The sequence below is a fragment of the Phyllostomus discolor genome, chromosome 4 (assembly GCF_004126475.2).
Source record: "Phyllostomus discolor isolate MPI-MPIP mPhyDis1 chromosome 4, mPhyDis1.pri.v3, whole genome shotgun sequence".
Lineage (NCBI taxonomy): Eukaryota > Metazoa > Chordata > Mammalia > Chiroptera > Phyllostomidae > Phyllostomus > Phyllostomus discolor.
Genome location: NC_040906.2, coordinates 106,555,170 through 106,578,077, shown reverse-complemented (window position 1 = coordinate 106,578,077; position 22,908 = coordinate 106,555,170). Strand labels below are relative to the sequence as shown.

Below are 22,908 nucleotides of genomic sequence, written 5' to 3'. Positions count from 1 at the left end.
GGGCAGCAAAGCAAGACAGGGCCTGACTGATCTCAGGGACCGTCACCTGCCCCCAGCCCAGCCCCTGAGGCAGTCCCCACGGTCCCAGGGCTGCTTTCCTGGCTTTGTCCCTGTGCTGGCTGGGCAGGAACTTCCTGCTGAGAATTACCCCGGATCCTCCCTGCGAGGCCTCAAGTCGGGCCTGGGAACTTAGACCGAGGGGAGTCAGGGACGTTCCTGCTGATGGGCGCTGGGCCAGGGTCCTCCCCACCCCCAGTCAGGTGCGCACCTCTCCTGTCCTCCCACTCAGATGCCCACTGCGCCCACTGGAGCCCGGGCCCTGCAGCCCCAGAGGCACAGACTGGGACTAGACTGAAAGTTCAGACACACTGACTTGTTCACGGGTGAAGATGAGGGGCAGGATCCACAGACAGACAGACAGCCAAGGAGGCCAGAGTCAAACAGGGCTTTATTAATAACATCACAGGCCTGAGTCGGATTAGTGGGGACAGTCTGCTGGGCAGGCCCACCCTGCAGACACACTAGACACAACATTTATCCCAAGACCCCCTGGTCCTGGGAACTCCTTGGATGTTCCTGAGAAGAGGGGCTTGTGTCCCTGCGCAGGTTCCAGGGATCCGGGGCAGGGCGACTCTGGCCGGCGCCAGCTTCACTCTGGAGGCCAGTTTCCCGTCTCATCCATCTCCTCAGGAGCAGGTGCTGGGGGCAGAGTGGGTGGAGGAAAATGCTTCAGCATCTTGGGGCTTTGCCTTCCTGGCTCTGCAGCCCAGAACCTTCCCACCTACCCCCCAGAGACAAGCACCCTCAGGCCACTCTTTCCAGACCCTCTACTATGTCCCCACAGCTGACCCAGACCCACCAACCCTGGGCCACCTCCCTCTCATAAAATGGAGGGACGTTTCTCTCTCCAACTTGGGGTGTTCCTTTGAAGCCCTGGGAGCCCAGCACCCCAGCCAGCCCCTCCCTGTCCTCACCTCTGTGCTATACACCACACTGGGGGGGCTCTGCACCCCTCTCTCCAGCCTAGGGTGGTGCTTCAGCTGCCTCAGTGCCTCTCTCCCAGGCAGTCCCCAGCATTCTCCAAAGGCTGGGTGGTGGCTTCCTTCCCCATCAGCTTGATGTCCCTGTGGGCAGACAAGAAGAGAGTGGAGCGTGGTAATGAGGACGAGACCTCTGAAACCCCCACGGGAGGAAGATATTCCCGAGCCAGCTGTGTCCCCAAAGTAAGGACCGAGCTGGGCCCCCACTTGCCACCCCCCAGAAATTCTCTGGGGCCCCTCCAGTGCTGCTCAGGCTACTCTAGGACTCTAACCCCTGGGGTAGGGGCAGACCAGCTCAGGGGGTGGTCCTGGAGGGGAGAAAGAGGGGAAATGCAACAGTGAGGGGCCCTACCACAGCTGACTGCCTGTGTGGGTGAGGGACCCACAGCACAGCCCTGCTCCGTGGGGCACCGAGGGGCCCCCTGTGACAGGGGCTGTGGGCTCAGGACAACGAGAAGGGAGTCAGAGCCCTACAGAGGGCGTCGTATCCCTAATACTGGTGCGCCCTCCCTGTGCAGGTGAGGGGCATGCATTCTCCATCTCCTCTGACCCTCCTGGCAGTCCCCTTCACAGGCAGAGGCGCCAGGGCCTACACAGAGCAAGTCAGAGCCAGAGCAGGGGCTGGGACTAAAGCCTGGCCCCCGAATCCTGTGCTCCCTCCTTTTGTAAGCCAACAGACCGACAGGGCACATGTCCACTGAGTGAAGGAGTGGGCCGACGAATGAGTAGGAATTAACTCAGAAAGGACACCAACAGACGCACCAATGGGCAGTCAGAGAAGCTGGGACAGACATAGCGTTTCACGTCGATGTCAAGGAGGGTGGGCAGTGCGCGGTCCTCGGTGTGACCCAGCGGGGTAACTGCCCGCAGCTATGTGTGTGTGTGAGAGTAGGCATGGGTGTGGGAGAGGAACAGGCACAGCAGCAGCGAGCAACATGTGTGAGTTACAGGTGTACTGGAAAGGCTTAAAACCACCTAGACAAGTCCCTTCATTGTACAAATGAGGAAACTGAGGCCTGGAGAGGGAAAAGGACCTGCCCAGGTCACACAGCCAGTAAATGGCAAAGTTAAGCCTCAAAAGGGGACATTTGGACTCTGGGTCAAATGTGAGGCAGAGAGATGGGGGAGAAGTATGCGTGAGGGCGGGGTCCTGGCCCTGCTCTCAGGAGCACCACCAAGGAGGGATTTTGCTTTCCCTACCCAGGCAAAGGGGATGGACTGGGACTGGAGCCAGGCCAGTGCTGGTGGAAATGGCAGCTTCCAATCACACCTTTGCCAGTGTCCTCAGGCAGGGGGCATACCTGGTCATCCACAATGCCTGCCTCCTCCAGGGAGATCTCGGGATGGACCAGTGGCTCCTGGCCCTCGTGGCCACCCATCTTCCAGAGGCGGGACTCCTGCTGTACCACCAGAAGCTTCTCTAATTCTGACTCCATGCAGCCTGAGAGCCAGAGAGATGGGCAAGGGACAGGCAGGAATGGGGGGGGGGGGGCAAACCGCTGGAGGTCGCAGGAAGAGGAGGTGGCACTGGCTCTCCAAACCTCATCCTGGCTGGCCCTGTGCACTTTCCTGTCACCTCAGCCATAGTGCTTTCTTCAGCTATTCCCTGGAGCCAGCCAGACAGCACCTCCCCACCGCCCTGCTCTTTCCATGGGCTCCCATCTGAAAGCATGAGTATGAGTCTCATCACCTCCTGGGGAGAGCCTGCAAGGGGCAGGTTATCTGCGCCCCTTCCAGCCACCAACTCAAAAGCATGGGTCTAGAACCATCCAAACGTCCTGGGTTCAAATCTCAGCTCTGCCACTGTACTTACTAGATGTGTGATCTTGGGCAAGTTACTTAACCTCTCTGTGCCTAGTTTCCTCATTGTGAAGTGGGGAGTAAATAGGACCTACCTCAGAGTCATAATACGTTATTTTATGAAAGGTGCTTGGAAGAGGATGTGGCCCATAGAAATGACTACGTGAATGTCAACAATGATTTTACATTATCACCATCCCCCATTCTCTCATCTGCCCTCAGGGACACCCTCTGGTCACAGCAGTGCATATGTGATGGGAAAACCAGAGATGGAGGTGGCCACTGAAAAAGAATTCCAGGCCGGGGAAGAGTGGTGCTGGAGGAGCCACAGCCCCAGTTACAACCTTCACGTTGGTCTCCCAAACTGTGAGGGAGGAGGACCCTAGCCAGAGGCAGCATGGCCTCCAGCCCAGCCAAACACTGGCCCCCTTCTCGGGAGGCCATCTTATGTCCTATGGTACCACCTGGTGGTAAGAACTGGTATCACACCCAAGTACAGATACCAAAATGGGACTCCCTGGGCCTGGGGCATGTTGGGAGAGGGTGCGGGGATGCTGCACTTACCCACTGTATCTGTTGACCTAAATGTCTTATGTAATGGCGACTGGAGGGTGACAATGCCTGGAACACAGAGCTGGAATGAACTGTCCTCTTCCTCCATTTCCTCTTCCTCACCTTCCTCCTTGTAGGGTAAGCCCCTTTATAGGAAACTGAGAGTGTGTCTTTCTGAGCAGGTGAGAAAGGCCCCAAGCCCGCAGGCCCATCCTTTCATAAAACAGAAAGCAGGAGGGAACAGCTCCCAAAAGGTCAAGGAAGGGACTGCTCACACCACATATCCCAGCCAGATGTGGGGGAGGGCTCACCCAGACCTCCCCGACTACTACCCCAGCTTGGCGCCACAGACCTTGGCCATGGCCAGTTTCTGAAGCTGCTTGTACAAGGTGAGAAGGTGGCTCCAGGGAGTTGCCTCCATGTTCAAAGAGGCCAGCCCGAGGTCTCCTGTGAACAGCAGTGTCATCAGCCCTCTGATAGCAATGGCAGGGGTTGTGGGGTGGGTGCCAGGCCCAGGACCAGGCCCAGCAGGCAGGGACCCTGGAGGGTGAGCTAAGGGTAAGTTTTCCTGGTTTGTTTTCGCAAATACCTACTATTTGCCAGGCACCATTCTGGGCACTTTACAATGGGCATTTTGTTTAATCCTTGCTACTGTCTTCTGAGATAGGTACTACTGCATTCTAATTTTATATGGATGAGAAAAAACTGAGACACAGAAAGGCTGAGCCATTTGCCACCCTCACAATTTGGCACCGTGGAGTAGTGGGGCTGGACCCCAGGCCCTGCTTCCAGCATTCCCTTAGACTGTGTCCTTCTAGGCCGCACACCCCTGCAGGGTCCTGGAGGAAGAGGGCTGGTTTCTGGCCCTATCCTGCACCTATGGCACTGCACTCACCGTCCAGCAGACACTCCTCCTTCTCCTCCCTGGTGAAGACTTCGGGGCTGACCTCCAGTGGTCCCGTGGCCCTCTGCTTCACCTCCAGGGCTTCGGGAAAGTGGCCCTGATCCCAAAGCATAGCCGGGTGGGAGTGGCAGGTAGGTCCTGACACCCCCACAACCCCCAAGGCTCTCCCACAGGCCCTGCTCAGTCCCCTGTTCTCCTGCCCCCCAAAGCTCCCCCCGGGGGCTTCATCCTGGGGTACGGTGTTGGCGGTGGGAACCAGGAGGGAGACAGTGGGAAGGCAGGCAGGCAGGATAGAGAGGGACCAGGAAAGGACCCGGGAAGCAGTGGCAGCCAGCTCACCCTGGCACACTCCTCTCTGACCCCTAGCTGGTCTCCTTTTCCTTTCGGAGCCTCCCCCACAGCCCATTATTTGTGAGAGGACCCTCATCCCTGCTTCCTCTGTGCCTCGGTCCCCTCCACATACACCCCATCTTCAGATGCCTCCTCACCTTGATTGGTCCGTTCTTCCCATCCAGTGCCCTGGTCTGGTCCTCAACCCATCCAACTACTCCCATTCCTGTGCTACCCCAGTAGTGCTCTGCCACACCCTTCCCGAGCTATATCCAGTTTTGTTCTAGTACCCCAACCACCCCAGGGGGGGGGGCAGATTTGGGGGGCACCCCAGACCGGCCCCTTCTTCCCCACCACCCCGCCCATCCCTCACCTGTCTGAGGTCCCTGTATCCCCGGAGGCCTCCTCTGCTGCCTCTTCCTCCTCCTCTTCCCTCTCCTCCTTCTCAGAGAGATTGCCTAGAACCTCCAGGCTTTCTCTGGGCAGGACCGACTTTACCTCTACACCTGGGGCCATGATGCTCAAGACCCCAACCCCCATCCCCAGCCCTGAGGGATCGTGCTGTGGCAGGGCCACAGAGAGGGTATGGGGCACTGAGGCTTGCAGCCTGGGGTCCTTCTTCCCCACTTCCCCCTGGCCATCTGTCATCAAGGACGCAGCAGCTAGCTCTCTCAAGGGGCACTGCTGATCTCCCAGCAGGGCCTTGTCGGAGCTCTTTGGGCTGCCCTTGCTCCCCACCAGGCTACGAAAAAAGTGGAACATGGAGGAACGGCGCAAAATTTGCGATCCAGGGGTTGGAGCCGGGCTCTCCATGCTGAGAGGGACCCTGACTCAGAGGGAGGGGCAGAAGCAGCCTCCCCAGGACCAACTGCTTAAGAACAGGATGAGTTTTCAAATTAAAAGCAACAGTTGGAAACTTCCAGGAGTTCTAGAAGGCAAAGGTCAGGCAAGTGGGAGGTGGGGAGTGATGGGGGGACATGGTGGGGGGATGAATTAGGGGCAGAAAGGACAGGGGGCTTATAAGGTAGGGGAGGAAGCATAGGGAGCCAGGGGGTAGGTGGTGAGGAAGCATGTGGGTGGGGAATGGGAAGAGGAAGCTGGGGGCAGCCCCCACCCCACCCCCCTGCCCTGAGAATGAGGCAAGGGCCCTTGAGGACTCGGCCCACCCTCTCCACCTGGCTGGTCCTGCCCCAGGCTGTGGCTGCTTCTGCCTTGAGAACCAGTGCTGGCAGCCGGACACCAACAGCCCTTGTTCTCTCCCCTGTGAGCACTCGGCTTTCATGTGCCCAGGTGGGAGCGCAGACCGCACGCACTGTGCTTTCGTCTGTTTGCCTGCCTATCACCGTCAGGATTCCTATCTCCAGCGACCACTGAGGTGCCTGGTACACCTAGCTGCTGTTGAATCTCAGTTTAATATTATTATTCCCCACGGCACCTCCAGACTTGATTACAAACCCAGCTCCGTGATTTGGGAGAGTTCCTCAAACCAGCTGAGCCTCAGCTGGCTCATCTGTACAGGGCGTGAAGTTGAGGGCACCACTTCCAAGGGTTCTTGGGAAGGTTCAATGAGACAATACTTGCTGAAGTGCATGGCACAGGTGGGGCTTAAGAAACGTCACCACCAGGGCTTTTTTACTGGTATTGATTGATGGGAGGCAGAAAAAAAGATCAGGGGTAGGAAAGCAGTAGGGGAGGAGTTACTTGCCCGGCTGGGCTTAGGGTTGGGGCAGGGGCAGGCCCAGGCCACCCCCCGGCTGGGAGTACATCCGCATCCGGCGGCCAAAGAGCAACTTCCTCTAGAGGGAGCTGATTGGAGCCGGGAGCAGCCAGCGCCTCTGATCGCTGAAACCTCTTAGGTCTCCAGGGCTGTGCTGGGATGAGCAGAGGCTGTGTCCAGACACCAGGAATTCACTGACACCTGTTCCAAGAAGCTGGGCCTGGGAACCTACCCCTGGAGCAGCCCCTCGGGATCTCCAGCCTCGGTCCCGCTGAGCCATCCCTGGCCTAGGCCAGGGTCCAGGCAGGTAAGCAGGGAGGGTCCCGCCCATCCTCTCCACTCTCGGCAACCCCAGGGCAACCCCAGGTTCCGGGCGGGACAGGAGGCCCCGGGGAGCCGGGTGGGGAAGGAGAGGCTTCCCGGGGACCTTCGCCAACTCCTGCTGGGGGCCTGATCCAGCCAGGGCTCCCTCTGGCTGCTCCGCATGCCCTGGCGCTGGGTACCTGAGAATGAGGTGCCAAAGAACCAAGTCTTTCAGCAGTCTCGGGGGCAGGAATGGAGGACAGAGCCAAGGTCAAGCACTTGAGGAGAACTCTTAACTGCGCTTCCTGCTGCCCCAGGAGCCCTAGACGGGGTCTGCAGCCCAGCCAGGCATTTCCACTAGGGAACATTCTCAGCTCAGCAAGCCCAGTAGGTGGGGTGCAGGAGACTCCCCTTACCGGGAAGTCTTGCCAATTGGATGGGGCAGGGGCAGGCCCAGGTCGGCGGAGGCCTCTGGCCCTGGGGCTGTGGTGAGGCCCACCCGCTCTCCGGCAGTGATCCCCAGGGTAACGGGAAAGGGAGTTGCAGGTGTAGTCAGCATCCTCTGGCCCTGTTGTCCTGGGGTGCCGGGCTTTGGGGACCAGGGGAGACACAGGGGCATCTTCCAGAAAGCTACCGGGATGGGGGGGCGGGGGGACTGCCAGGCAAAGGCTTATTCTGAGGCGCCCAGGGATGGAGGAGAGAGGCTCTGTCTTCTCCCCGGCCCCACCCTGGGAAAGGGGGAGCGGAGAGCCGAGTGCGGGGTGGTCCAGCCCTCCCCCACCTGTGCTGAAAGAGTCTGTGGGGCACTTTCAAAAATGGCCCTGGCCTGAGAGAAAGGGGGCAAGGGAGGGTATCCCTGCCTCGCAGGGAGAAGGGGTGGCTCTGCCTGGCCCAGCTGGGGTGTACCCACCCCAGGAATGCAGGGAGGGGCACCCCGGCCTGGGTGATGGAGCAGCTCGGTGGTGGAGGGAAATGAAGGGGGTGCGAAACTGAAAGTGAAACAGCTCACATCCAGGAACTGCTCCCGGTGTGGATGGGTCACAGAGCCGGTCTGGGCCGTGGCCCGCGGGTCAGGGGAGCAAGTGTGGGGTGAGAGGGCGCGTGTGAGAGGCAGGCTGAGGGCCTGGAGAAGACCCAGGTGTAACTAGGGAAAATTGCCCTGGAAAGGACATCCTCTGAGATCCACTAACTGGAAAATAAGTCTTAGCTGAAAGCTGAGTATATGGACTCGTGGAGATTCAGATAAGCAGCCTCCTCCCCGGACTAGCTGTGTGGCCTTGGGCACTAACCCCTCTGTGCCTCACTTTTTCCACCTGTGAAATGGGTGTGACGATGCTTACCTCGCTGGGTTAATGTGCGATTTTGTTGTCTGACCCCCCTGGGGGGTGTTGATACATGGTAGAAGTATACCATAGGCACTCAGAAATGTTTGTGGCTAACAGGCCTGAGTTGGAAAACAGGTGTGCTCTGACCAGCGTAGGGGGAGTGGGACCTCTGAGGCCGGCCTCCGTGGGTCACCAGCTGGAAGATGGCAAGTTTGCGGTAAACAGGTGCTGGGCGGGGTCCAGGAGGCTCCAGGCGTGAGGTGAAATGGGACCTGAGAAGCACCAGGGCACTGCTGCAGCCACCCCTCCTCTGGCCCTGGATGCCAGGGTGCAGGTCCCCTGGGGTGAATCTTGCTGTGTTGCTTTTCTTACCCCTGGGCTCCCTGAAGAGTTGCCAGTAAGTACGAGTGGTTGAAGCTGGGATTGTGGAGTCCTTCTGGGAGTCCAGGCCCCTTCACTCCCCGTGTGCTCTGGACATCTCTTGTCATGGTCCCTGCTTGTTCCCCATCTCGGCCTTTTCTCTCTTATCCCCACAGACTAACACTGCCGTCCCCTGAGCCCTGAAAGATGGCATCTGGGCAGGACCAGGCCCTCCCAGGCAGGACTGTGAAGAGCCTGCCCCGTCCTCCACTTCAGGTAAGCGTCTTTCAGCCCCCCTCACCCCTCCCATGACCACCAGGGCTGTCTGGGAGGCAGAGAGAACAGAAGTGGACAGGGCCAGGCAGAGCTTACGGGCAGGCTTTCCTGCCTCACTTTACTCACCTTGGATATAGGAGAAAATATCTCCCCACACAATGCAAGTGGCCTTTGTGCTCAGGCTAGAGTGAGGTCAAGTTTAAGCCCTGGGAGCAGGGAGGAGCCTGGGCCAGGGTTGCTGCAGAGACTGGGCACAGCGCCATCCCAGGGTGGGCAGGGGGCAGGCGGGGCCGAGGAGGAGGAAGAGTGGGGAGTGCGCTGGCCTATCATACAGCAGGAGAAATAGGGAAGTAGTTGGCTTAGCATGGAGTCAGGTCTGCTCAACAGGGAAAATACTGCTACGACTTTGGGGAGGAAGTAAGACTGCTGCCGTTCTTCTTCCAAGGGGACCATCAGAGAAGCCTGCGTCTTGCAGTCACAGGCTGTTCCCTGGACTTTGGGTTCAGTCCCAGGTCTGTTACTATTTTCCTATGTAGTGTTTATGGCCCCACGTTCCCGAAGTCATATGGGCTGGGTCCCCTGTGCTTGCCAAACTCGGGGCCCAAATACCTGGGGTTATATCCTGGCTCCACTGCTCATTCTGGCTGTGTGACCTTGTGCAAGTTACATTCCTGCCGCCCTGCCCCCCGTGACTCAGTTTCCCCATCTGTAAAGTGGTTATCACCTACTTCACAAGGCTGTTACGAGGATTAAACGGGAAGTGCCAGAAGACTAACTTACACAGAGTAAGCACTAGGTGTTAACTAAGGGGAAAGGAGAGCTACTGCCTTGAGGAAGAGTAACCATCCCCAAAACCATGGGGCTGCCAGGTCCAGCCCTCCCTCCCTGACTCCTGGCTTTGATCCTCAGAGGAGCAGGTAGCCCGGGACACAGAGGAGGTTTTCCACAACTACGTTTTTTACCGCCATCAGCAGGAGCAGGAGGCTGAGGGGGCGGCTGCCCCTGCTGACCCAGAGATGGTCACCTTGCCCCTAGAACCTGCCAGGTGAGCAGCAGCCCCACAGGATGTCTTCAGGGAGGTGGAGGTTCACAGGGGTCACCATGCAGATCCTGGGAGCTGTGGAGACCTGGGGGCGGGGAGGGTCTTGCCTTTCTTTTGTTCCTTTTTCATCTTGGGCTCCCACCCTCAAGGGGGCCCCTGTTCCTGGGCCTGGCCCTTGTGTCTGAGAACACTGTCAGGACCTCCAAGGAGGGGTGCACAAGGCCAGGGGCGTCTCGGGCAGAAGCCCAAGCTGTAAGCCCGGGCCCCAGGCCTGAGTACTGTCCGCCACTCACCTGCTGCCTCCTGCTCCTCCAGCGTCATGGGGCAGGTGGGTCGGCAGCTCGCCATCATCGGGGACGCCATCAACCAGCGCTATGACGAGGAGTTCCAGACCATGCTGCATCACCTGCAGCCACCGCAGAGAACGCCTATGAGTATTTCACCAAGATCGCCTCCAGGTAGCCCTGGCCACTGCCTCTCTGCTGCGCTGTCACCGCTATGCTGTGCCCTGTCCAATTGATGGGAGACACACACTTCTCTGTCAGTGTCAGGAGACATGTTTGCTGTCCCCACGTCTGCATTAACTCACGTGTCTTTGCTCACTGGGTCCCAGACTCATCTCTGGTACATGAGCTCAAAGTCTGTGAGCTCTGGCTCCGGGCATTTGACTGGTTAAATCAGGACTACAAAAGGGCCCAGGATGGGGACATTCCTGAGCCCCACCCCGGCTAGGACACAGCTGTCCTTCTGATTTAGAACCACATTTCACACCAAAGATGGTAAGGCGGCCACCTGCTACCAGATCCCGGAAATGGCTTCCATATGCTGTAGCCACATGGGCAGGCGGGTGTGGTAGTTACAGAGACCAAATACCTGGGTCATAGCTCAGCTTTGCCACCTACTGGCTTTGTGAAAGTTTCTAGCCCCCTCTCCCCTCCTCTGTAAGATGGGGGAAATATGCTTAGTACGGTGTCCACACCTACAAGGTGTTAGCCATTGTTACCATCAGGGTCAGCGAGGTCAGCCTCAGGGCAGATGTGAAGCTGGGGGTGAGAGCAGGACTAGGCAGTAGACTTAGAATTAGCGCTCAGAGATGAAACATCCTGCGCATGTCCTTAGAGGCCACCCTCCACCCCACTGTGATTCCAGGATTTGTCCTAACCTCCTCTTCTGTCTTTTTGTCTCTGCTGTCCCTCGGGCTGCCAGGCCAGCAGCAACACCCACAGGTAACCTCCCTGCTGCCTGTCTGCTCTCCCTGCGCTGTGCCCTCTCTGTGCCCTTTGCACCCACAGCAGTGGGGCCCCAGGGCGGCAGCAGCCCCTTCCTGTGCCCTCTAAGCTTTCTCCTTTCACAGAGACGCAGGCTCTTCTCGAATAGCAGCCAGGCTGGGGCAACCTCTGCCACTTTGATTCACACCTAAGCCATTTTGCTTTCCATCTGGGAGAGGGGTTGGGGGCCAGGGGGGTGGGAAAGGGAAAGCAGGCTGAAGGGCCTCCTGGGGGGCTTCCACCAATGGCCTCCATGCTCTGCCTGCAGCCTGTTCGAGAGTGGCATCAACTGGGGCCGAGTGGTGGCCCTCTTGGGTTTCGGCTACCGCCTGGCCTTGTACGTCTACCAGCGTGGACTGACCGGCTTCCTGGGCCAGGTGACCCGCTTCGTGGTTGACTTCATGCTGCATCACTGCATTGCCCGGTGGATCGCGCAGAGGGGAGGCTGGGTGAGTGCCCAGCCCTGGCAGCCTTGTGTGTGCCCTGTCCTGTCCCAGCCCCTCCCACCCCCTCCAGTCCCTTGGTGCCTGCACACACTGCCAGCACTCTCTGACCACTCTGTCTCTCCTGGCAGGTGGCAGCCCTGGACTTGGGCAACGGCCCCATCAGGAACGTGTTAGTTGTTCTGGCTGTGGTTCTGTTGGGTCAGTTTGTGGTACGAAGATTCTTCAAGTCATGACGCCAGGAGGGGCTCTTTGGGGTTCCAGCTGAGATCCCTACCTGGACTTCAGCTAAGCCTTCTTCCCTTACCACCTCCCCGCAGGGGCCCTCCCCTCAAGAGTACAGAAGCTTTAGCAAGTGGGCGCTCTGCTTTGAGGTGCCCCTGCTCGGGGGTCAGTCAGGCCTCTGGGGCACTCCAACACTTCATGGTGCTAATGCGCCCCGTCTACGGGCTCCTGGGCCCTGTCTCTGGGCTCAGCTCTGTCTGCTGGGCTTTGGGGAGGTTGATAACTTAGGGAAGAAAGAAGCTGGGAGGCACTTTCCCCCAAGAAGTCCTTAATGGTTTTAGCTTTTTATAATGCCCTTAGAAGGACACCTCCCTCACCCTATTCCTACCACTCTGCCCCAAGCCAGGACATCTAAGGTGCAGGTGGTTAGTAGGCCTACCCTGTGTTGCCCAGGATTCAGTTGTTCTGGAAGCTCAGAGCTTTAGAGCTGGGCCTGGAGCCCAGTCCTGGCCCTTCCAAAGCATCTTGTCCCCCAGGAACAGGACTGGCTGTGGTTGGGGAACAACGACCTGCTCAACTGTCCCCTCATCCCATACTGCCTTGGCAGGGGGACTCTCAGGGATTCAGGGTCTGGGGTGTGGAGTGAGGGTGCAGACTGGAGCTGTGTGAATTTATCCGTAGGGTGCCTCCAAACCTGCCTCCTAAGGTCCTTCATCTCTCCCTTCCCCTCACCACTAGCTCCCGATGCCTTCATTACTAGTGAAGGCTGTCTGTCCCATCACTCCACATAAGGAGGGCAGAGACCCCCTCCTTGCACAGACTTCAGGGTTTAGGGCTGTGGTTTGTTATTGTCAGGGAAGGGCTAGTGAGCTCATCTTGAGGTTTCTGAGTGAGACAAGGGCTATTAATATCACTAGGAACCCCAAGGTTGGAATCCTCCCTCATGGGCTGGGCACAGTGTAATCTGGGGGTGGGGAGGGGGAACTGTGAATATTTGACCTCTATCCCCAGGCCCCTATCCCCTATACTCATGGCTTAAGCTTCTCCTATGAGTAGGGAGTACCTTGTCTTCCTTGCACAGCCCAGGGAATTGGGAAGAGAAGTTGCTGATTAAGCCAAATGCAGGGAGCCCACTGGCCACCCCCACCCTTTGAGAGTGTCTGAAAATAAACTGCCATCCCCCCATTTCTACTGGTAACTTTTGTATCCTTGGCTACCCCTCTTTCCATCAAGATGAACTGGGGGGAACCTGGGCATACCTGGCATTCACCTGGTTTATTACTGAATAAGGTCTTGTCTTAGGCTTCCAGAGCCCTATAAAGGGCTGGCTGTGGTTCTCTAGCCCCCTAGAATGCCTTGGGCCTTCCCCATTCTCTAGCCCCTTTTGTAGGCACCTCTGTCATCTCTAACTTCCAGGTAAATTTTCTGCCTGCCACTAGAGGTTGGGGGACCCCGAGTCAGTGGCCTCTGGCTGCACAGCTGGTGGAGCAGCTACACCTGTCTGGAGACCCCCGCAGGACACCTCAGGCCTGGATTAAATTCATTCACCCTTCCTGGGGCCACCACCCATACTTGGCTCCTGTCTGGGACACAGTGTCCTGGCTCCTGCTTCCCCAGGTCCCCAAGCTAGCACATACACAGCTCTTCGTTCTAGCACGTTTGTGCTGCATGGGAGTCCCTATGGGGAGGTAGCCAGAGTTGGTAAAAATAACAAGCATGGGGGCGTTTAAATGTTCCACGATCTACAGTCTTTCCAGTCCTGGGCATCCTAATCTGTTTCTGACACCCATCCAAAATGGTCACACGTAAGTCCTAAAGGACTCAGGTGATTCACTTTCATTCCTGAGGGAGTCTTGCCAATCCCAAGCCCATCCAACTTGGCCTTCAAAGAGTCCTCAGACAGATGCAGTCATGGAGAGGGCCCTCCCTTCCCCTCTCCCACAGCAACGGTGGCTGGAAGGGTGGTGGCTACAAGGCACCAAGCAGTCTCCTGCAAGAAAAGCTCATTTACGAAACTGTATGGGGACTTCATGCTGAGAATTTATCATCTCCCAATCAGTTATAGCTAGTGACCTGGGAGGAGAGGGTCTCAGGCTGCGGGAGCTAGCGCTTGCGACCATAATACAAATCTGAGGTTTTTATACGGAAGCCGGAGGGGTGAGCACTGGACCCGTTGGCGTTCCAGCACAGGTCCCCCGAGAAGTTAGGTGAGGAGGGGGTTCTTCCGGACTCCTCGCAGCCCCTGCACGCAGCTGCAGCGCCGCCTCCTGCAGCCTCCGAAGAGAGTGAGTTGGGCAAGCTGCCCGAGTCCAAGATGGCCCCCGCCGCATCAAGCACGCAGGCGTGTCCTCTTGTGGGCGGGGCCTCTGAACGCACCTCCCCTTCCCTGCCCACGGTGTTTTGAGACCAATGTGAGGGTCTTCCTGGAAGAGTCCGAGGTTCTTTGCCTGTGAAGAAGGCAGTTGGGCCCTGACAGGGACTGTGGGCTCTCTACCCCTATAATAAAGGAGTTGGAGCGCTGTCCTGTAAGGCACGGGAGCCACAAAAGGTCTGGGCCTGTGTCTACCCCGGCCTCTCTACTCCACCCTTCTATTCTGCCAGGAGGAAGTTTCCAAAACCCAAATCTAAGCGCCCTGGAGATGCTGAAACCTGAGACCCAGAAGTTAGAGTGAGAATGAGGCAGCGGCTGCTGGGGTACAGGGGAGCAGATGGGTTCTGCAGGTGTTAAGGAAGTTAAATTCTCCTCAAAATGTCCTTACGTTTTGTGATGCTGAAATTGTACAGTAGTTCCTTTTCCACCAAAGAGGTCTTCAGTCTGGTGCCACTGCACTGGAGCAGGGCAGCCATGGGACAAGAGCACGTTCAAGTGGCAGCTGCTCAGTGGTGCAGTGTTAATATAAGCACCTGCCCTGCCCTGTGCCCACTGCCCCCACCCCACACTACTTCACTACTACTTTAGTTGGACACTCTTCAGAGGTGATGCTGTTTCACCTTTGAAGAGTGTCCAACTAAATCCCTTAATTCAAGAAAATCCTATTTTGGCAAAACCACTCAGTAAATCGTTTTTGAGTAAGTTTTTATTACCTAACTATCTGAATAGCATTAAAATAAATTAAAATTAATTTATTAAGTAATTAAAATTATGATACCACCATATCATGCTTTGGTTGTACATGCCTCTGACGAAAATGTCCCCGATCAAACGCACTTGCAAAGATTATACTTTCAGGGACCATTTCTGTAGTTTGTTACTAGAGAAGTTTCTCTGAACCTGTAGAGCACCTGAAACCCCAAGGAGGAGGCCCAGCACTCTCTCCTGAGCATGACCGGCTTTGGTGTTGCTTTTGCAAATGCTAATGGCCATTGATGATCATTCTTTTGGGAGGGTGAGAGAGAGGACACGGTATAAATGGCTTCTTAAAAAAAAAGACACATAAAATAGGGGGTTTAGTTCAATCTAAGCAGAACAGATGTTCATAATCTCATGTGTGTGTTGAGGGTGGGGGAGACAGAGACAGAGAATAGAGTTACCAGAATTTCCTGGAGGTTAGGAGCCAGAAAATCAGTAAAACCCAGCTTCTGGCTCATGTTCACCATGCTAGATATGTTTAAAAAAGGTGAACATCACACTACTGGGAGGTAAAGGATGTGGGGGCATTCAGCCTGCCAGATGGTAATGTAATGGGGTGTGGCCAGGGCCCTCCCCAAGAGGGATTTGTACAGGGTACAGAACTCTGGGTGTCCAGGAAATATTAAAAGTATAAGATGTCCTCACCCCCACAAATCTGAACCGAGGGATGGGACACATGGAGGAGGGCCATTGAAAGTCATTTTGCATATCAACAGTTTTGCAAATAACTGCAGAAATGGTCATTTGACATATCTATAACTTTTGGTTAGTTTCATAGATATGTTAAGTAGCTGTGGCCAAACTTGGACCAGGGAAATGGGAGTGACTTCAACCCATGAGGTAACTGGGAGGCAGCTCCCCCTGGTTATGGGGCCTGTGTGAGAGGTTGGAGATAGTTCGCTCAGTGCCATGGGGCCATGCCTGCCAGGACTTATTATGGCAGCCCAGAAAAGCTGGAAAAATACAGGAATGCTGGCAGGTGTAGCCAATTGGGAGAGGAGTTGGAAATGGGGCTGCAGAGGGAGATTTACACCGGAATTTAAACCCAGGTGTGGCAACCATGCAGGTTGGAAACACGCGGTTTGGGGGGCTCCCTTAGCCAGGCAGCTCAGGAAGCAGGAAAGACAATGCAGGACTAGGGACGGGGACAATGTGAGACCTTGCAGAGAAGGAAAGGGGGGTGAAAGGACTCTCGAGGGTGGGCCATGAGAAGGTGCCACATGGTTTTGGTTTAACTGGAGATCACAGCGACACAGCTAATGGTGGTGGGAACTGCGGGAGGCTGGCCCAGCCGAGCACAGATTACTGAGAGGAACTGGGAACTAGCTGAGCCACAGGCTTCTATTTTTTTCCTGAGATATGGAACCCCTGACTGGGCAAGGGGTGGGGAAGGAAGGACTGCTCTTGTTTGTGGGTGTTTTAAGGGACTTTGGGATTTTAACGAAGACATTAAGTCGTACTCTAAGTTTGTACAACTTTGAATAAATAGTTCCTTTCCTTTTCACCAAACTCTGGCATTGAGAGCCTTAATTCCAATTCCCTGGCAGCAGGCAAGGCAAAGCTAGTACAGGGGGACTGCGGGAGAGGGGGAGGGGGTCTGTTCTGTAACAGTAAGAGGACAAAAACAGTGATCTGGCCTATCAAGCACATGACTGCTCAATTGCCGGAAGTAAGTTACCAGCAAATGACATGAATAATCTTGTTGAGGGGTGACCTCACAGGACTGAGATCAGGTGAAGGACCAACCCTGGACTTTTCTGAAAAAGGCCCTTAATAACTGAAGGGACTAAAGCCACAGGATATCTCCTCACCTGGAGTGCAGGATTTGGCCTTGGATTGAGGCAGGCACCAAGTGGATGCCTGTGAGGGTGTGTGAGGCTTCTGGAGAGGAACACTGACTGAGTGGGTATTGACTGTTGAAATCAACATGGAAATCAGTATAGCTCTCAGCTCCACTCACCTCAATTTTTCCTTTGCAATCTTGGATCATTCCCAGTGCCCAATGCCTCGACTTTCTTGTTGTTAATGAAAATAAGATTTATTGCATCAAGTAATAAATACATACAAAGATGCAAACTGTTAGTTATTTTCTTCCAGATATTTGGATCAACCTATGGGAAAGGTGGAACTGAAATCTATATACAGTCTTAGGAAAAATTTCAGGGGTTCTTGTTAGATGAGTTTTGGTACATTGCTCTTTCTTCTGTATTTATAACTTACGCATTTTTAAAATTGACTCTGAAACACAAATAGTCATGCAAATGCTTAAGCAAAAAAGAAGTTACTGTGTGGCAAACAGGACCTCTTACTAGAAAAGCATGCTGCAGTCAGTATGCACTAAGAACAAAACCCTTAGGGCTGCATTAGCTTATGAAGAAAGACAAAGAAAAATTTGAGTAACATAAAGGAATTCAAAAGAGAAACACTGGTATCTTGGAGGCAAACTACAGTTTGCTGTGAGATAGGTAACTCTGACGTGCATCTTTTAAATCAATGCCTTAAAAAAAAGCAAACATCCTGGGTAGTAGTGTCTAACTAATATGAAAACCCTAATCAACTGTAAAACCTCTTCTCTATTTTAGGGACTATATGTCCAGGGCTATTGTCCATGGGAGAGGCAAAGGGAGGAAAAACCAAACTTACTGTTTTGAAAACAGGTTTCATGTGAACGGGAGATGAACTGTAACCTTGGAAGACAAAAAGCCTTCCAGCTGACACGGCAGCTAGGACCTGGTGATCATGTCTGTTTCAACCAGGCACTCCCAAACCAGTCCTCTATGTTGATTTCTCATTTTAGTCTCTCTGTCGAGTGCCTGTGTAAGTGGGTCAGATGTCTCCCCAACTCTTCCATGACAGCCAGCAGCTCAGCGTGTTTGCTCTGAGGCACCTGCCTGTTCCCAGTTCCCTGGGTGTAACTTAGAGACGGTGGCTTGTAGTCATGCAGCAGCTCCAATGCCTCCACCTTTTGCAGCACGGGCTAAGAACACAGCACAGAGGCAGTTCTTCGGAACTGTTCCACTGCATCGGGCAGTGCACCTGTTCTGCAGGGTTCATGGCACAGGCTTTTGTGATGATTGACTGACTACATGGAAACTGGGCTCACTAACCTTCTCACATTTTGACCTGACCTCTGACCCAACTGAGAAGAACTCCTACTCATTTCCTGCAGATGGTTAGGGTGACAAGAGTGGTAACATTTTCTTGCTAGAGGAGGACCACACCAGGGAAAGGCAGGTGCATTTGGCTTGTCCAGCATCTCTGAATTGTGCATGTGAATCAGACTGCAAAGGAGGCATTGGACTGGGCTTGGGGATGTGGTTCCCACGTCTGCTGACAGAATGAGGTTTCCAGGAACCTGAATAACACTGCTACCAGGCTATGTGGAAGAGGGGATGCGTGAGGCTAAAAGCCAAGTGCTGTTCTGGAGGGAAGGGGAAAAATGTCCCAGATGTGATGTGTAACTGTAACAGGAAATATAAAGACCCCCAAAATGGAGGAGTCCCCTACTAACCTGGCTTGAGGGAGGGAGAATCAGAGGACAGACACTCAGAGGTACCTTGCATATCAATAAAAGCTGGCTAGCTTCATAGGTATTTTAAGTTGATATGGCAGACCTAGAGCCAGGGAAATGGGCATGAACTTGACTCCTGCTGTAGCTGGAGAGGTTTGCTGTGCCTGGAAGAGGCTTGGAGGTGGTTCCTATGTCACAGGGCCACGCTTGCCCAGACTGACAAAGGCAGCCAAGAAAGGCAGGAGAGACCAAAGTACTGGCAGATGTAACCAATTGTGGGAGGAGTTGAAAATGGGGTCATGGAGGAGGAGCAGGGTGAGGATTTAAATTCACATGCTGGACAGCCACCCTCTCTTAGCTTTATAGGGCCTCTGGACCATGCAGCTTGGAGAGGAGAAGTGGCCTGGACCATGTGGCTTGGAAGAAGTAGGAGAGCCATGAGAATCTCAGCCTGCCTCTCTCTCTCTCTCTCCCCCCCCCCCCACTTGGCTTAGAAAGGAGGAGAAAAGCAGGATGTAATTTATAGCGAGGAAGGAGGCCATGCAGCCTGGGAGCTGCAAAGGACTTCTTTGCAAGATCCCATCCGGCTACACCTGGATTTGACCTGAATTATTAAGACTTGTGCCTTTCTAGCACTGACTGGTATGGCACAGTGGATTGAGTGCTGGCCTGTAAACCAAAGAGTCACTGGTTCAATTTCCAGTCAGGGCACATGCCTGGGTTGCGGATAAGGTCCCCAGCTGGGGGCACAAGAGAGGCAACCATGCATTCTTTCTCTCCCTCTCTTTCTCCCATCCCCTCTCTAAAAATAAATAAATAAAATCTTTTTTTTATTAAAGATTTTATTTATTTATTACTTTTAGGGAGGGAAGGGAGGGAGATAGAGAGAGAGAGAGAGATAGAGAGAAACATCAATGTGCGGTTGCTGGGGGTTATGGCCTGCAACCCAGGAATGTACCCTGGCTGGGAATAGAACCTGGGACACTTTGGTTCCCAGCCCACGCTCAATCCACTGAGCTACGCCAGCCAGGGCAAAATAAATAAATAAAATCTTAAAGACTTGTGCCTTTCCTGAGTTTCATCACAATCCAGAGTAACACAAAACATTCTTTTCTGGACTAAAATGGAGGCTGATGAACACGTATCCCAGATCCTGAAGGAAAGAGCTGCTGCATGAGGATGGTGACTTTGATCCAGAGAGACTGGAGAACTGTTTGTGCAGCCAACGTAAGATAAGGACATGGGAAACTTCTGGGGTTTCTGGCCAGTAGTCTGGTGGGGAGCATGGGAAGTGCTGGGTCTTGTGGGAAAGGAGGGCTCTGTGCTGAGGCTCTGAGCTGCCCCCAAGGTTGGAGTGTTATAAATAGAGGTCTGCTCCTTCCAGCATTAATTGTTAGGTCTTACACCAAGGCGACTTGTGGACAGGCCCGGGTCTGCTCACTTACAGTTTTGGCAAGCTCAGTAACAATGTCTTGGACAAGATTGTCTTCACATGACCTTGATTCATTCTGGGTGGCCTGAACACAGGCTAGCTAGGAGTCTCCCCTCTTCCTTCTCTAGATGAGAGGAGCCACACCCAAGCTCTGCTTACCATGAGACTGGGTGCTATTCCCAGTATTCTGTGTCCCCCTCCCTGGCCATCTGTGGACACAGTAATATTCAGAAGCCTGAGGTGTCTGGTGCCAACATCCTCAGACAACTCCTGTAATGGGCTGGCACCCTAAATCCAGACTGTGGTGCCAAGGAGCCTGCTATTCCTCCATTGTCAAGGCTGCTTTCTCATGCCAGCTTCATACCAGGTGGAGTAATGGCAGGAAGTTGCTGCTGGAATGCATGCTACAGAGCAGGCCCAGCCTCCGCGGCCCTGGCTCAGGCCTCTTGGGATGAGAGGACGTCCAGGGGGCCCTCTGATGGACCTCTTGTTTTCTCTTTCCCCAGCACAGCTGTAAAGGAAAAACCACTCCTGTCTTCTATGTACTCACAGCACTACTGTCACTACTGACACTTCTTCCCACACTAAGCAATTCTGTGACACCAACTGGGTGTTGCACAATTTAACTCAATTCTGAGTTAAACACCAAGTACCTGCTGACAGAGTCAGATCCCACAGGTTAAAGGCTCAATCCCACAAGACTACAGTCCTGACCTCCCCCCAACTTTCTAATCATCAATTTCAAATCCTATGCTTCTAACCTACTGGCTATAAATCAAAGGTACCCACAGTCTCCACCTCTGGTTCAATTAATTTGCTACAGCCATGCACAGAACTCAGGAAAACAGTTTTACTTACTAGATTAACTCATTTATTACAAAAGAGTTGAGTGAACCACCTGGTGGAGAGATACCTAGAGTGAGGTCTGGAAGGGTTCCGAGCAGAGGAGCTTCTGTCCCCAGGGAGTTTGGGGTGTGCCACCCCTCTGACACGTGGATGTGCTCTTGTTCACTTAGCCCAAAGCTCTCCCAAACTCCACACTGCAGAGATTGCAAAGGGAGCTTCATTGCACAAGCATGGTTGAGTGGGGTGGTGGGGCCAACAGTTCCAACCCTGTAATCACAGGGTCTTTGTAGGTTGGGTCTTTTGGTAGCCAGTCCCCACTCATCCCTAGGGGCTTTCCAAAAGTCGCCTCACTATCATAAACTGTGGAGTGGTTGAAGGGAGCTTGTTACGAATAACAAAAGGCACCATTTTCTAGATCACTCTTATCACTTAGAAAATTCCAAGAAGCTCCGTGCCAGGAACAAGGATAAAGATCAAATATATATTTCTCATTATAAAGTACAATATCAGAAAAGCCTATTCCTGAATCAGGTTAGTAAGAAACTAGTAAAATTCCTTGGCAAATAGAGTAGAGAAACAGACAGATAGCTGGAAAAAAAATGGCCAAGCAAATTTACAGGCAGATACAGTTCACCAGCACCAGGTACCTGACATGGGTCAAAGCTGGGAAAGAGACTAGCCCCCATGTAACCTTTCCTCCCTGACCTTTTTTTTTAAGATTTTATTTTATTTTTAGAGAAAGGGGAAGTTAGGGAGAAAGAGAGGGGGAGAAACATTAATGTGTGGTTGCCTCTTGCATGCCCCCTACTGGTTGAGGACCTGGCCCGCAACCCAGGCATGTGCCCTGGCTGGGAACTGAACAGGCTACCCTTTGGTTCCCAGGCCGGCACTCAATCCACTGAGCCAACCAGGACCTTCCCCTGACCTTTCTTATGGCTGTTCATGCATTTTAGACCCTCTGGCATCTCCTCCCTAGAAATAACATCTAGGCCTCAGCTGTGTTTCAACTTCAGGCCCAGAAAAGCAGCAAAACCAGACCATCAAGGATGATCTCAGGACCAGCTGCATTGACTAACTACCCCCTGGCACTGACAAATCAGTGGAGACCACGACCCTGAAAGGACACACCTGGAAAGTTGATGAATATTCTATTGAGATCCTCCCCCTGGGACCTTCCTAAGGTGTCTATGCTTAAAAGCCCTTAGGGTAGAGGACCCAAGGCGTTCTCCCTCCCAGTAGTGCCTTTCCCCTCCCACTCCTCCTCTTCTTCCCCTACAGCCAATCCTGCATCTCCTAAACTCTAGGGACCCCATAAGGCTTGCAACCAGGGAGCAATGGATAACAGTAGCTCATTGCAGGCTAACCCTCTGACCCTATCCCTAAGTCTCCCTTTTCTCTGATTTCTTCGGGAGCCAAAACATCCCAGCCCAGACTCTTTTCCCCACCTACTACCTCTCCTGTTGCTTCTATCCGAGGCTCTTCCTTGTTTCGCTCTCCCCAGTTTTAATAAACACTCCCTCAAAATCACCTGGTCTCATGCTGTGACGTCTTTCCTGCATGAAATCAAGAACTCACACACTAATGGCCACACCTAGGCAGACCTGCTCAGGGTCAGGTTCCCTGTCTGGTAACATTCCCATGCTATATGATGCTGCAGAATTTGTCTCGAACCTAAGTGTCAGATGAGGAGATTCAGGAGGGTTTTGTCTAATGGGAGAGGTACCTGGAAGAGGGTGAAGGAGGGAAAGCTGGTGGTAGGAGGGCTCAGGCAGTCTCAAATGAACTTCTCTTCCTTGCTGCTCTGGGCCATCCACGCTTTGTGCCACAGTACCGCCCTCTGCTCACAGTTGCCCTGGGTCAGACACTACTACTGTATGCTCTTGACTCCTCACTTCCTCTTTTCTGGTTTCCCATTCCCACTGACAAGAGCCTGGGGTGTGTTCTGAATGTTCTAGATTTGGGAGATGGCCCATCCTCAGGTCCTGTCAGCTTAAATCATATCTCCATTTAAAATCTGTGACCGCCCCTCCAACTGTGGGTCGGTCTCTCCCTCCTCTCATCTCCAGTGCCCCTTGGGATCTGATCCACTCATTTGATCATTCATAGCCTTGTCCAGTTGGAAGAATATTTTACTTTAAGTTTTGGGGCCTTGTATAAATATTAGGTCTGCTTCTAATATAGTTTTTAGGCCAGTTCCTCTATATATGAAACCAAATGAGAGTTCATGCTTTCTTTGATTCATTCAACCAACATTCATTGTGTACCATGAAGCCTCTATAAAGCTAAATCAAATGGAAGCTCTAGTATTTGTGCTTGTCATGTATGTGTGTGTAGATGAAGAAGAGGTTCTACAGCAAGTAATCTCACAGAGTGATCTGGTAATAAATTCTTAACTGGATAGTCA

The 22,908-nt window shown here is 53.8% G+C and overlaps 2 protein-coding genes and 1 pseudogene across 2 annotated transcripts; 2 read left to right on the top strand and 1 right to left on the bottom strand.

Annotated features, from left to right (window-relative positions):
* Window positions 1-430: 430 nt before the first annotated feature.
* On the bottom strand, window positions 431-4,891 carry LOC118500166. Its single transcript, XM_036023960.1, has 6 exons — window positions 4,288-4,891; window positions 3,745-3,839; window positions 3,405-3,522; window positions 2,342-2,481; window positions 975-1,124; window positions 431-699 (listed from the first exon to the last, which is right to left on the bottom strand). Exons 1-6 carry the CDS (start codon window positions 4,721-4,723, stop codon window positions 535-537), a joined length of 1,104 nt encoding a protein of 367 aa, XP_035879853.1. The 5' UTR covers window positions 4,724-4,891; the 3' UTR covers window positions 431-534.
* A 3,345-nt stretch (window positions 4,892-8,236) lies between these two features.
* BAK1 (BCL2 antagonist/killer 1) lies at window positions 8,237-12,770 on the top strand. The gene is given in 7 exon segments (XM_028510166.2): window positions 8,237-8,315; window positions 8,530-8,607; window positions 9,517-9,652; window positions 9,965-10,062; window positions 10,065-10,107; window positions 11,186-11,366; window positions 11,492-12,770. Coding segments are annotated over 7 exon segments (720 nt in total). The 3' UTR covers window positions 11,597-12,770.
* A 2,028-nt stretch (window positions 12,771-14,798) lies between these two features.
* Window positions 14,799-14,984, top strand: LOC114495735 (annotated as a pseudogene).
* Window positions 14,985-22,908: the final 7,924 nt, after the last annotated feature.

Coding starts and splice junctions, on each gene's coding strand:
- LOC118500166 (XM_036023960.1), bottom strand. CDS start 4,723: ATGAGGGTCCTCTCACAAATAATGGGCTGTGGGGGAGGCTCCGAAAGG. Junction 3,523..3,744: donor AGAAACTGGCCATGGCCAAG/GTCTGTGGCGCC, acceptor TTACCCTACAAG/GAGGAAGGTGAGGAAGAGGA. Junction 2,482..3,404: donor TAGGTCAACAGATACAGTGG/GTAAGTGCAGCA, acceptor TCTGGCTCTCAG/GCTGCATGGAGTCAGAATTA.